Source organism: Lotus japonicus, chromosome 3 (genome assembly GCF_012489685.1).
Source record: "Lotus japonicus ecotype B-129 chromosome 3, LjGifu_v1.2".
In the NCBI taxonomy this organism is placed as follows: domain Eukaryota; kingdom Viridiplantae; phylum Streptophyta; class Magnoliopsida; order Fabales; family Fabaceae; genus Lotus; species Lotus japonicus.
The window spans coordinates 37563174-37576905 of NC_080043.1; the positions used below are offsets into that span (position 1 = coordinate 37563174).

At 40.0% G+C, this 13732-nt stretch overlaps 1 protein-coding gene across 1 annotated transcript; it reads left to right on the forward strand.

The window, feature by feature from the left end:
• Positions 1-7271: 7271 nt before the first annotated feature.
• Positions 7272-8048, forward strand: LOC130744084 (uncharacterized). Its single transcript, XM_057596279.1, has one exon. It carries the CDS (start codon positions 7272-7274, stop codon positions 8046-8048), a length of 777 nt encoding a protein of 258 aa, XP_057452262.1.
• The last annotated feature ends 5684 nt before the right edge of the window (positions 8049-13732 follow it).

The following is a 13732-nucleotide window of genomic DNA, read 5'->3' on the forward strand; positions in this document are numbered from 1 at the left end:
TCATACTTTTGGATCAAAGACAATGCCTTTGATTCTTTGACTTTCTTGTTTCCTTCATGAGACATCTTCAGAGATTCGAAAATGCCTTTCGCAAACTCACGATCTGTAATCTTCTGGTACTCTTCATAGGAAATAGCACTTAGAAGAATTGATCTTGCTTTGTGATGCAGTGAGTACAGCTTCTTTTGATCTGCAGTCATCTCTGACCTTGGGATCTTCTTGCCATCTGCATCAACTGGACGCTCGTAGCCATCCACAATAATATCCCAGAGATCTGCATCGAAACCCAGAAAGAAACTTTCCAGTCTATCTTTCCAATATTCGAACCTTTGACCGTCGAACATAGGAGGCTTTGCATTGTAACCATCTCTTTGAGTTTCACTGGTGGTGGCAGCCATTGTTTTGCACACCGGCCCGGATCACTGAACACTGTTAGGTGTGGTAATCAGAACTTGCGCTCTGATACCAATTGAAGGTATGAAAAACGGTAGAAAGGGGGGGGGGGTTTGAATAACGTTTTTAGTATAAAACTTCCACCTTAAAGATTTTGACAAATCTTTCGAGAACTTAAGTGCTAAAGATAAGAGATAGAAAAGCACACAAGGATTTTATCCTGGTTCACTTGATAAATCACTCAAGCTACTCCAGTCCACCCGTTAAGGTGATTTCTTCCTTCTTAGAATGAAGGCAATCCACTAATCAGGTAAGAGTTACAACTGCACTTGAAACCTACAAGTGACTAACAATTACACTGACTTAGCTCACACTAAGATTCACTCTCTTAGTCTTCTCTAGGATCCGATCAGCCTTGATCTCCTAAAGGAACTAAACAAACTGTTTATCAAAGAATTGTTTACAAGAGATTTGCTTCTAAAAAGCTAATAGTAAACTCAATGAATTTCAGATGAAAGAAAGCTTAGAAGAATTTGAATTTGTCTTGCGCGTATGTGAATGCTTCTAGCCGTTTCTTTCAGTCTTCAGCCTCTTTATATACTCCAAGGATTAGGGTTGAGCGTTGCATGGGAAATGCTACCGTTGGAGGGCAGTTCTGGAAAATCCAGCTTCTGCTGTGTCTGAGACTGTTAGGTAGGTCGTCAGGAAGGTACAGTTGCTTTTGTACTTGGATAGCGACTTGACCTTTAAACCTAGGAGACTTCTGATCAGGGGAATGCTTCATATTGGAACTTGTGAAGCCGGTTGATCAGAGTCAGAGGGAAAGCCCAGATCCTCTGACCATTGTTTCTTCTGATTCTGAACTCAGAGGGAAGAACATGGTCTTCAGAGTATCTTGCTTCTGGACAACAGAATTTCACTAATCAGCTTCTAGATCTTCAGAGTCTTCTACACCATCAGAATATCTGAGCCTTCAGTGTTTCTTGGTTATCAGACTTTCTGGATCTTCAGAACTTCTAGTGACTGAGTCCACATCAGAGTTTGTATAACTTCAGAACTTCTGAAGCTTTTCCACTGTTCATACTGAACATGGTGAATGCGAAAGCGTTGCTTGGGTTGCTCTTTATACACAGTGCTTCTGATTTGTGTGAGATTGAGTTGAGGTCAGAGCCTGTAAATAGCACACTCAGAAAAACACGTTAGAGTACCACAATGTTCATATCAAAAGGTTAACTTGTAATCATCAAAACATAGAGTTGTACTACTAGATCAAAACTTGATCTTACAAAATCTTCTCTTCATGTTGAAGCAGACAATGATAATGATCTTTTTTGAATTGTGAGCCGAAGGCTTCTTTCTTGTGAGTACTAAGGCTTATCATTCGTGAGCATAATAACTATTTTCTTTTTTAGCGCTAAAAGCTACTACTGCAGGTCTTCATATCTTCCCTTTATACTTCTGAGTCTTATGTGAGAGATAGATAGCCACAGGAGCGTGTTCTTCACAAAGCTTTTAGCCGTTGGATCAAACAGTGCTTTTGTGTACTTGATGCCAGTTGCATTAAATGCATGGCACTGTTTGATGAAGACCTTTTTTCCCAGAAATGAGTATTCTGTCAACTAGTAGGTGGTATAGGTCTGAGTTTTTATCCGTTGGTGTAAAGATATGGTAATTTGATAGTGACACCATTGTACTTTGCAGAACATGTGATCTTGTCTTGCGAGACTTCTTCAAGAAGCTATTCTGAGCTCTTTTCCAATTTGATTGCAACGGTCATTTTTCAGGCACTGCAGCTTTCCTTCTATGATAGATGTTGCTTCCTTCATATGTTATGCTTTCATCGTTCTTTTGCTTCAATCGTCTTTCCTTCCTTCAGACATCATTCTGCTTCACTCATTCTTCTTTCAATCTTTCTATAGCTTGTTTAGATTTAGATGATAGCCTTTGAAGCGTATAGAGCATCTTGAGTTCTAGTCGTTGGATTAAACGGTATTCTCGTCAGGTGCATTAAATGCATTGTGTCCTTTAGCTAAGACAAATTGCTACAAAGTGTATCTTGTTAGTTGGTTGGTAGCATATGCAGCATCGTTCCAGTCCTTTAGAGAGAGAAAAATGAAACTTGATTTTGGCAACGTTGTACTTGTTTCATTGATCAATGTGCTTTGTAGAATATCACGTGATTCTTGGCACTTGACTTTCTCCTCAAGAATGTCCGAGAGATATCTTCAATGTAGTCTTCACTAAGTGGATTAGAGATAGACGATGAAAATCTTCACTAAGTGTAGTCTTCTCTTCTTTCAGATGATCTAGTGGATTAAACGTTTCTTTGCTAGTAGAGTCTACCTTGTAGCTTTGACCTTTCTTCTCTTGAATGGAATGTCTTCTTGCCTTGTCTTGCAATTTGGACATCAAACAATGAGGGATGTGAGTCAGAAGTATTGTTTTCTAAAATATAATTCAAATGAAATTTTAACCATTACAGTTATACTCTTGAAAATTGTTATCATTCAAAATACGATAAACGATGTAATCAGCATTTGAACTTATCACAAAACTCATCCAAATTATATTACTTTATGAAATGTATTCAAATAAATTACCTCTGTTTAAAATCACTATTACTAATCTACTTACCGACATGATTTAGACCCTGAACATGAGGATTTGAGTATCAACAAGAACCAATTAGGTCTCCCATGCTACTTCTCACTATTACTATAATTAATTTTACAAAAATTAGTTATATCTCATATTAATTTTGATATGTTGATCCAAACATGAAATCTAAACCACTTACATATATACACACAAACACAACATATTTTCACTTTCAACATGCACAGCTCGGAGAAGTTTGAAAAGTTTTGAAAAATGTTGGAAAAGGTTGCTTTTCTAAGCAATCGAGAAGAGAGAGAAAAAGATTGTGAAACGACATGCCGGGAAACCCTAGGGTTTTCACTAAACGAGGCAATTTCTCGGAAGTGCACGAAAAGACAGCTGGCATTAATGCTAATGATGGAAACTCTCCTCGGAACTCGCAGAAGCGTGTGTTTGAGGATGAAGTGACGTTTGATTGAGGCAGCCCGATTGATGACGAGGTATTGCCCGCCCCCAATCATTTTCAATTATCTAACATTTGACATTCTGTGTAGAAATTCAAATTTTTAAATGAAGGAAATTCAATAGCGAGCGATGCAATGGGATTGACGAATGAGGCAGGAAGGCGAGCGCCAAGGGGGTGCTAGTCGAGACTGCTGACCAATGAGTTATCCTTGACTCAACTGTTTGGTACCTTGAGAAGATCTTGTAAGATCAAGATTTGATCAGTGGTTGCATCTCTATATTTTGATGATTACAATTAAGGTTTGTGATGATGAACAATTGTGGTACCCTAACGTTTGTCTTTTTTAGTTGTGACAAACAGGTTCTGAATCAAACCCAAGCCTATTTATTCAGAAGAAGAAGAACCAAGGGATACTAAAAAGAGAGCTCTAAAGCGTACCATGTTCGTTCAGAGTAGTGGCAAATCCTTCAGAAGTTCTGAAGATACAAGCTCTCAAGAGGTTCTGAAGAACCAGAGTCAGAAGTTCTGAAGACCAGATGTTCTAGCGGAACGGTCCAGAAGTAGAAGACTCAAGTTCTGAAGACCTGCAAGAAGTTGGTTCTGAAGACCCAAGCTATTCTAGCTCTGACGTTCAGAAGTTCTGAGGAACTTGTTCAGAAGCAGAAGTTGCAAGGTCAGAAGAATCCAAGCTTTAATCTGACGATGATCATAAACTTCACCAACGTTCATCTGAAGCACTTCAGATCACAAGTCAACTGGTGAAAGGTCAGGTCGCTATCATAGTACAACATCGTACAAGCCTCAGTCTGTCCGCCACCTACCTTGTTCAGCCTAGCAGTCTGATATTACAAGACTGCCACTCCAATGGACAAAACCCTAGCAACGGCTACATCACAAGTCTCGGAGTATATAAAGGCTGAAGAAAGAAGAAAGAGGCTAAGAAACTTTGCTGAAATCATTCAACATATACGAACCAATCTCTTAGCATTATTTCTTCACTGTTCTTAAACATCTGAGTTTACTATTAGCTTTTTAGAAGCACTTCTTGTAAACCCGAAACCTTTTACATTACATTGTAAAGTTCCTTAAGAGGCCAAGGTTGGTCGGATCTTGAGAGGACTGAATCAAGGTTGATTCAGTGTTTAGCTAGTCCTAAGAGGATCGGTAGATCAGCTTCTTAAGAGGATACTAGTGAGAAAATCAGTGTATTGTTAGTCACTTAGCAGGTAGCAAAGTGCAGTTGTAACACTCATTGATTTTAGTGAATTGCCTTCATCAGAAGAAGGAAGAAATCACCTTCACAGGTGGACTGGATTAGCTTGAGCTTTTATCTCGAGTGAACCAGGATAAAATACTTGCGTGCTTCACTTCTTATCCTTCAGCATCTAGTTCTTATCTTTGAGTTAGAAAAACTTCCAAAAGTATATCCTTTATTCAAAAACTCTATTCAAACCCCCCCTTTCTAGTGTTTTTCGCACCTTCAGATCTAAGACATCATGGCCCTCATCATACTTGGGTATGATGTTCTGTGGGCTAGGATAACGCCTAGAGATTGGAAGTAGGAGTTGTACCCATGAAAAGCTAAAGTATCTTAAGACATCTTAGCTCTCAGAACATTCGAGCACAATGTCTTGTGGGCTAGGCGAGTCCTTCACAAGTCTAGGACCCGCCACAAGTACAAGCGAGATTCAAGATAAGGACCTCATAATCGTCATTGGCGGGTTCTCGACGAGGACATGACTGCCAGCATAGCACGGTCTTGGTCAGGCAGAGAGATTCGGGCCAAGTGCTGGATTTGGTATTATTTTACTTATTCCTGTTGAGTATTTTGGTTGTAGGATTGGTTGCATTTTGCTTAAACAATATGTTCTAGTATGAGGTGTAATTGTATTGGTTGTGTTGTGTTAAACAATATTTTTTGTCTGATGTGCAACCAATTGTGCTAGCATATGGCGGAACATTATGCTACTGGATCCTGTGTGATTGAAGTGTTATTTGTTCATAAGATGATATGGTAATACACGTTTCAAGTTGTGAAGACATTCTGAGTATTTGTTATAATTAATCTAATCAGGTTATCAGGATTAATTCTGTGTGAACCAATCAAAGCATGAAGATTTGGTTCTATTTTTGCATGGACTCGGTAACGTTCAGCCCATTGAAGACAAGGTCTGAGAAGAACGTCTACTTAAGGAGATCAAGAAACCCTAACTGCCTTGTGGATTGTTAGTGTGTTGCTTATGCTATTAGGGGTTTCTTTGTGAGTCCATCGTGTGAGTATTGTAATCAACTCTAGTGCTGCCATTGTTAACTTAGGCACTAAGTTGTTGTGTTTAGTTGAGTTTCAATCTCTACATCTTTATCTTGTTTTGAAGCAATCACTATGGTGAGTGATTGAGAGAAAGTGAGATGTGCTTTCATACCTAGAGGGAGTACTAAGTAGAAATACATTGGGTAGGGTTTAGGTTGTAAGGTTTTGAACAAGGTGTGTTCTTGTAAGACCGGGTGTTCCTAAACTAATAATAGTGGATTTCCTTTCTTGGGTGAAAACCCTCCAGACATAGCTGACGTTGCACCGAACTGGGTTACCAATTCTGTGTATTCTTTTGTGTTTTATGTTATTGTTTTCTTAAGAGCATAATTGACTATGATCGTTATTTTTGCATGTTGTACACAATGTCCTGAACATTGTGTAACACGTTTGTCCTAGGTGAACGAGAACGACTCGGAGAAGTTTGAAAAGTTTTGAAAAATGATGGAAAGGGTTGCTTTTATAAGCAATATGGAAGAGAGAGAAAGAGATTGCGAAACGACATGCTGGGAAACCCTAGGGTTTTCACCAAACGAGGGAAATTCTCATAATGTGCGCGAAAAGACAACTGACATCAATGATAATGATGGAAACTCTCCTTGGAACTCGCAGAAACGTGTGTTTGAGGATGGAGTGACGTTTGATTGAAGCGGCCCGATTGATGACGAGGTATTGCCCGCCCCTAATCATTTTCACTTATTTAACATTTGACATTCTGTGTAGAAATCCAAATTTTTAAATTAAGGAAATTCAATAGTGGGCGATGCAATGGGAATGATGAATGAGGCAGGAATATCCGCGAACAATCTATTGTCAAAAAGGCGAGCGCCAAGGGGTCACTCAGGGGTGCTGGTTGAGACCGCCGACCAATGAGTTATCCTTGGTTCAAGAAACTGTTAAGGAAGTCCCCTCAGCACAACCTCACTTTGGGAGAGCAGGTGGAGAGGTTTTATGACAGTTTGGATTATTCTGCTAGATCATACTTGGATGCAACAACTAGTGGCAAATTTGATGCTCTTTCAGCTCCAACAGGTTGGGACTTAATCGATAAAATGGCTGCAAGGCAATTAACTGTACCAATGATCGCCAAAACAGAAAGAGTGTACGGGAAATAGAAGCATATGATAGGATGGTTGCTTCAAACAAGCAATTATCTCAACAAATGAAACCTATGCAAGGACAGTTCCAGACAACCAATATATCTAATGTGGATAGCATCCATTGTGGATCATGTGGTGGTCCTCATGCCAGTTAAGATTGCATAGCAGATTTTGAAGAGGAAGTCAAGGTTTTGGGCAATCCCCAAAATAATCCTTATTCCAACATCACAATCCAGGATGGAGGAATCATCCTAACTTTTCCTGGAGGGAACAAAACAACTCCAATCAAGGAGGTAATAATCAAAGGCAATATTCAAATCAAAGATTTCAGTCTCAGAATTCAAGACCCGAACAAACTCAGGATCAAGGCAGTGGAAGTGGGAAGAAAATATGGGAAGAACTGATGGAGAATTTCATCAACAAATCAGAGACTGGTCTTAAAAATCATGAAGCTGCTATAAAAAATTTGGAGACTCAGATGGGACAGATGGCTAAACAAATGACAGAAAGGCCCCCAGGTATGTTTCCTTCAGACACTGCCATTAATCCTAAAGAAAATTGTTCTGCCATAACTCTTAGGAGTGGTGTTACCTTGAATGGGTCTGAACAAAAAAAGGTAGAAAATAGTAATGTCAATGATGAGTTTGTAGGAGATATTGACCCTTTAGGAGAGAATAAGATAGAAGCTGAAAAGAAAAAAAAGGACAAGAACAAAACTAGCACTACCATCCCCACTGATAGAAATTGCAAGGCATATTTTCCAAAAGCTTTGGTGAAAAAGAATTTAGAGAAGCAATTTTCTAAATTTCTTCAAGTTTTCAAAAAATTGCAAATTAATATTCCATTTTCTGAAATTCCATTGTCTGAAGCTTTGGAACAGATGCCTGCTTATGCTAAATTCATGAAAGATATTATGTATGGGAGGAGAAAATTGAGTGACGTAAAGGAAACCATAATGATGACATACGAGTGTTGGGCTATTTTACAAAGGAAGCTCCCTCAGAAGATGAAGGATCCTGGTAGTTTCACAATTCCTGTAGAAATTGAAGGTCTACCTGTTGCTAAGGCTCTCTATGATTTAGGAGCAAGCATTAATTTGATGCCTCTCACAATATTTGAGAGGTTGGGTTTAGGAGAGGTCACTCCCACCATGATCAACCTACAACTAGCTGATAGGTAACTCAAAACTCCTTATGGGATCGTAGAGGATGTTCTTGTTAGGGTGGATAAATTTATTATCCCTGCCGGTTTTGTTATATTAGATATGGAAGAAGCTGCTAGAATACCTATCATCCTAGGAAGACCCTTTTTAGCAACTGGCAATGCAAAAATTAATTTTAGGAAGAGAATTCTATCTTTAGAAGCAGAAGAAGAGAAAGTGAGGTTTAATGTCTTTGAGTCATTGAAACATAAGAATGATGAGAGTGTTTTTAGTGTTGAGGTAGTGGATGAGTTGGGTTGTGAGGAATTTATGAAGATATCTATGAAAGACTCGTTAGAAGCTGTGATCATGGAAGGACTTGAGCCCGATCTCTCTGAATGTGATACTGAAACTGTGAATCAATTGGAGTCAGTCTAATCTCTCTTGGTTAGGAATGTTTGCAGAGAAGAATTAAAAAGAGATGAGGAGACTTCGATTAGTTATGAAAAATTGGAGCTAAAACCTCTTGCTCCTACCCTCAAATATGCTTGTAACACCCCGATTTCCGGGTGTCACTTTAGTAACCAAAAATAAACTTTACGCGGAAAACAGGTAATTTTTTTTCCGATGATCCCTTTTAAATAAAGCGATGGAAAATTAAGACATAGCCCAACCACTAAACTAACGAATATACATCAAATATACACATGTACAGCCTCAACTGCACTCTCCCGTCACGCGCACTCGCAGTGACTCCAAGTAGTGTGCCCGCAGGCAAAAATATACAGACCCAGAAGTGTGAGTAACAAAGTTTATAATTACAACCCACTAGGAGAAAGTCGGCCTCAAAATGGCCTAAGAAAAGACCCCTATGGTCCGACTGACTCACCGTGATCCCTCAGTAAGAGAACCACACAAAAGTCATGCGTCGGGAACTTACCCTGTCCCAAAAGCAAAACAAATCAGAGCTCTACACAAAATATGACGCCTGCCTAAACCTACCCTTCCGGTACCGCTCTAGCTCCTCCTCCTCATCCTCGTCGCTCGGCGAGTAACTGTCAACTTCGGTGTCGGAGTCAGAGTCCAAGTCCACAGCGATCTGAAGTCGGCAAGTTGAAGCTCAGCTCCATGCGTCATAGAACTCCTTTCGTCAGACGTCCACGCTCGTCAGTCCGGTCCTCCATGACCCTTCCCCGGTACGTCGCTCGATGACCCAAAAGATCGTTTACCCAAGCGGTGGGGCAGCACGATCCACAAGCTCATACCTGATTCCCCCCCCCCCGAGGGAGAGACCGTCGAAATCCACTCCACCGTCGACATCTGGCAGCAGGCCGACCGCCCAAACACAAACATGAAATCAAAGCCAAGGCGCTAGGGTCAACTCACGGAATTAAGTAGATATACACTCAACATGTGATAGGGGTATAGATATATGTTGATATATACATATATAAACAATCCTAGCATGTTATGGCTCTAACAATGCTTCAATAAACAAACAGCACACAATTCAAGTCAGAATGAATGTATGCGTGAAATGCACAATATGATCCGGATTTGTGACGCGTTCCCGTTCGCCACAAGTGAAGCATTCCCGTTCTTCACTATGGTGAACCATTCCCGTTATTCACCATATGATGAACCATTCCCGTTATTCATCATAAATGCAAGGTGAACCATTCCCGTTATTCACCATGATATGCACAGGTGAACCATTCCCGTTATTCACCCGATTGATGCAATATGGTTAGCCAAACAACGAATCGTCCTTACCACGAAAGTGTTTAGCTCACAACCCAATCTCAACAACCCAAGAGTTAGTGTCGGCCAATACAACACAACTCGGAGAAAGTGTCGGTCAATACAACACAACTCCACCAACAAGAATACACAAGGGTCTAGTGTCGGTCAATACAACACAGCCCAAACAACAAGAGCACTAAGTGTCGGTCAATACAACACGGCTCCAACAACAGATAACCCAAGGGATTAGTGTCGGTCAATACAACACAACCCAAAATCAAAGCCAGAGTCAGTGTCGGTCAATACAACACGACTCGGAGTTAGTGTCGGTCAATACAACACAACTCCCACAACAAAACCCACAAACAAAGCCCAGAGTCTGTGCCGGTCAATACAGCACGACTCGAACAACACTCCCAAGAGTACTAGAGTACTCTGTGACTTTCAATCATCACCATAGCTCACCTTAGTGGCTTTCCCAATTCCAATAACTCTCCAAACCCACAACAAAGTCGACTTTTTCCCGTCTTTCGTAAATATTTTCCCCTTCAGTTCTCCTATCCTTAAAAGTTAATAAAAATTGTTTCGATTCGAATTAGTCAAGTTATGAGTTTATTTCTCAAAGTCTAAGTTTCCCAAAGTCTCTAGTTTTCGAAATTCTAATCAATCTAAGTTTTCCAAAAACCCTCCAAAAGAAGTTTCCCGGGGAAAGTCTAAGTATTCAAACGAATCCCAACAGATGGCTAAGTCTCAAACCCCACATTTGAACTTTCCTAGGGTTGTTCATCCAACCTGAAATATCAAAGATCACCAGATCAATGAATCTCCACTCCGAAATTGCGTCAAAACGCACAATCCAACAAAAGCACAACATCACAAGTTATGGAAAAGCATCATAACATCAACTCATCATCATAAACAACATCAGATAAAGCATAAGTCAAATTTATCGACGCCTATCATGCAATCATAGCTAATATAGTAAGTTGCCCTAACCTCGAGCTGCTCCAGCCTCGTAATCAAAATCTCCTTCACACAAATGCTCTGAAACTCCCAAAGTTCCTTCAACTGAACCTCGGAGAAAAACAAAGCAGAATTCAAACAAAATCGATTAGTTCGATCGCAATACAACACATAAACGATAGACAAAGCATTAAAGCTTCAGAATACGACCATCGGGTACGAAAAGACAAGTTTTCGAAAATGAAAAACTCCACCCCCCTAAAGGAACAGCCCACGGCCCTTAAGGAGGCTCTTTTTCTTCGATCAAATCTATTTACAAGGTAGTTTTAGGGTAAAACTAAGGCAAAGAAACTGTCAGAACAATTTTCGGACAATCGGGTCGAAATACGGCCGTTCAGGGGCATTTTGGTCCAAAATAAAAGCTCAAAACCTCAAAGTTACCAGTTCGGAAAACAAATTTGACAGCAATGATCCTCACGACATCCGTGACAACAAATCCTAAAGGCACGAAGTCAGATTACGTCTTTTCGACAATAAAGTTTCGAAATGTGAGACAAAAAAGGGTTTTAAATCAGTTTTTCAGATCCTGGACAGCTCGATCGCAATCAGCGATTAATGACAGAGGTTTTAGACTCTTGGGAACGTAGGGAAGATAACCCAAGCAAGAAATCAGAGAAAACTTACAGTTTTACAAAAAGCTCAAAACTGTGAGCACAGAAACGACTACAGAAACGCAGTAGAAACAGTAATCAGAGGTAAGAATCAAGCTAGTTAGCTCGATACCTTGAAGTAGGGACGAACTGCACGAAGATTGGTCGAGTTTTCGCGAAAATCTCCTCTCCCTCTCCTCTCCTCAATCCACGGCCCCAATGTGAAGAAAATGAGAGATATTTTGCTTTTTCGCCTATTTATAGGCGGGTGAAATCGCAGGAAAATGAAAATTTCGCGATTCCGATTTTTGCAGCACGTTCACCGAAGAATTCTAAGAGAGATTCTGGCGACAGAATTCTAGAACTCAAAACAAATCTCTGACATTTGGGAAAAACGATATCTAAAATCCCAAAAGCGGTGTAAGTTAATCTGTCCCGAAAAACTACTTTTTGCTGTGATGCTCAAACGACAAAACTTTGTACTGGAGAAAGATTGGAAATGTCGAAACAAATCTGGCAACACGGACGGAATCTTCGTTAGAAGTCCCGAATAGAAAAATTCTTCAACCATCGCTCGAATCTAGGGTTTCGGAGCAAAGAAATAAGCGTCGTGGGACTTCCGAAAAGTGAAACCTATCGTGCGTACAGTCCAGAGTTCCGAAATGAAATGCTGGTCGAAGGAAAAATAAAGAGAATCTTTAAATTTTCCAAGAGTTCTAAATTTCACTTAAAACGTTGCTCTAAAAGCGATATAGCCTATACTGGACACGCTCGCCATAAGGCAGGTGTGCAGACGACTCGCCCTAACTCCGGAAGCAACTACGCAACATTCCTCAAGCAATTCGTGAACTTTCTTCTTCATTAATCTTTCTCAAATATCAACCTCCTGTCACGCTTACACTGATTCTACGCGTGAGTCGGAAATTAACTTGCTCTGAAAATCCAGGTCTTACAATACTCCCCTCCAAAAAGAAAGTTTCGTCCTCGAAACTCAGAGTTCTGCGAAAAGTACGGGATATAGTTCCTTGATCTTATCTTCCAATTCCCATGTAGCATTGCCCGTGTCATTGTTCCTCATAACCTTTACTTAAGCAAGCTGTTTTCCCCTTAACTGTTTCACTCTCCTTTCCCCACTGCTAACTGTCGGTGTCTCAAAAGACAAACCATCATTCAACTTCACGTCGTCTGGCTCGATCACTTGCGTCGGATCTCTGCTTGAAATGATACCGGTTGGCATTCCGTGCAGTCGCACAATCTTAGCCACTTACTTCTTTACTTTCGGTCGTCCGAAATTCTTCTTAAACTCGGTGCCTCTCTGTCATCTCAAAGTAAATACTCAACTCGTCCATTAACGTCACATCCAACTTCGTAACTATCATCACTCGCACCATGAAATCAATCTTCTACTTAGTCACCATTCAAATTAACACTCGACTTATGTCCTTATTTCATGTCCTTCACTGATCTTATCCCCTTCAACATCAATTTATCAACAACTTATAAGATAATCCTCCTCTTAATATCTAACAATCCATTATTATCGTCTTCTTCCTCAAAACTTCCCTCACTCAAACCTATTTACACTTACCGAAATCCTTAACACTTCGCACAAATCGAGACTTATCCTCTAGAAGATTAAATCATAACTATACCTCAAGGGACTTAACTAGCCATCTTATCATCCGATCCTTCAACATTCTGAGATTTAACTCTTATCGTAACCTCTAACACCACCGAATCTCTTATGTGTACAGGAATCTCAGCTCACTAGGTCAACCTTAGCCCTAGGATTCTCATTCAACTTTAGTAAAATTCACTTGTTACCCGTAATATGCACCATCGAAATCCATAACAAAGTTTCATTCACTCTTAGGCTCTAAGAAACTTGTCCAAACATAACAACTTCAAGTATTCATCTTAATACTAACACTTTCCTTTTTGTCACTCAATCACCATCTCGTCAATCAACTTCTTAATCTCTCAATCAAATTCTGACAAACTTCGAGTCCTACACACCTTAGACAGACATTCATAGATTTAAAACCTAAACCTTCACCAAGTTTGGTCCTCTAATAACCTTTAATCCTTCAATACTTCTTAAATGAATATCCGTTTCTTAAAAACTATAACTCCTTCACTTACCCAAACGACCTGACCAGTGTCGTCATGCTTTCACATTCACAACTTATTATGCTAACATCATTCAAATTTTATCACACGGTCATTATGTCCGCAACCTCATAATCAACATCAATCGATCACCAACTTATACCCAACCTTAACACCCTACACAACCCAAAGTTCATTTACTTCAAGATCACTCTTATATTATACCTCAATGGATTTAACCCGAAACTCATCTTCAGA

Excerpts from the sequence above, each read along its gene's own strand:
- LOC130744084 (XM_057596279.1), top strand. The coding sequence starts at position 7,272 with ATGGAGAATTTCATCAACAAATCAGAGACTGGTCTTAAAAATCATGAA.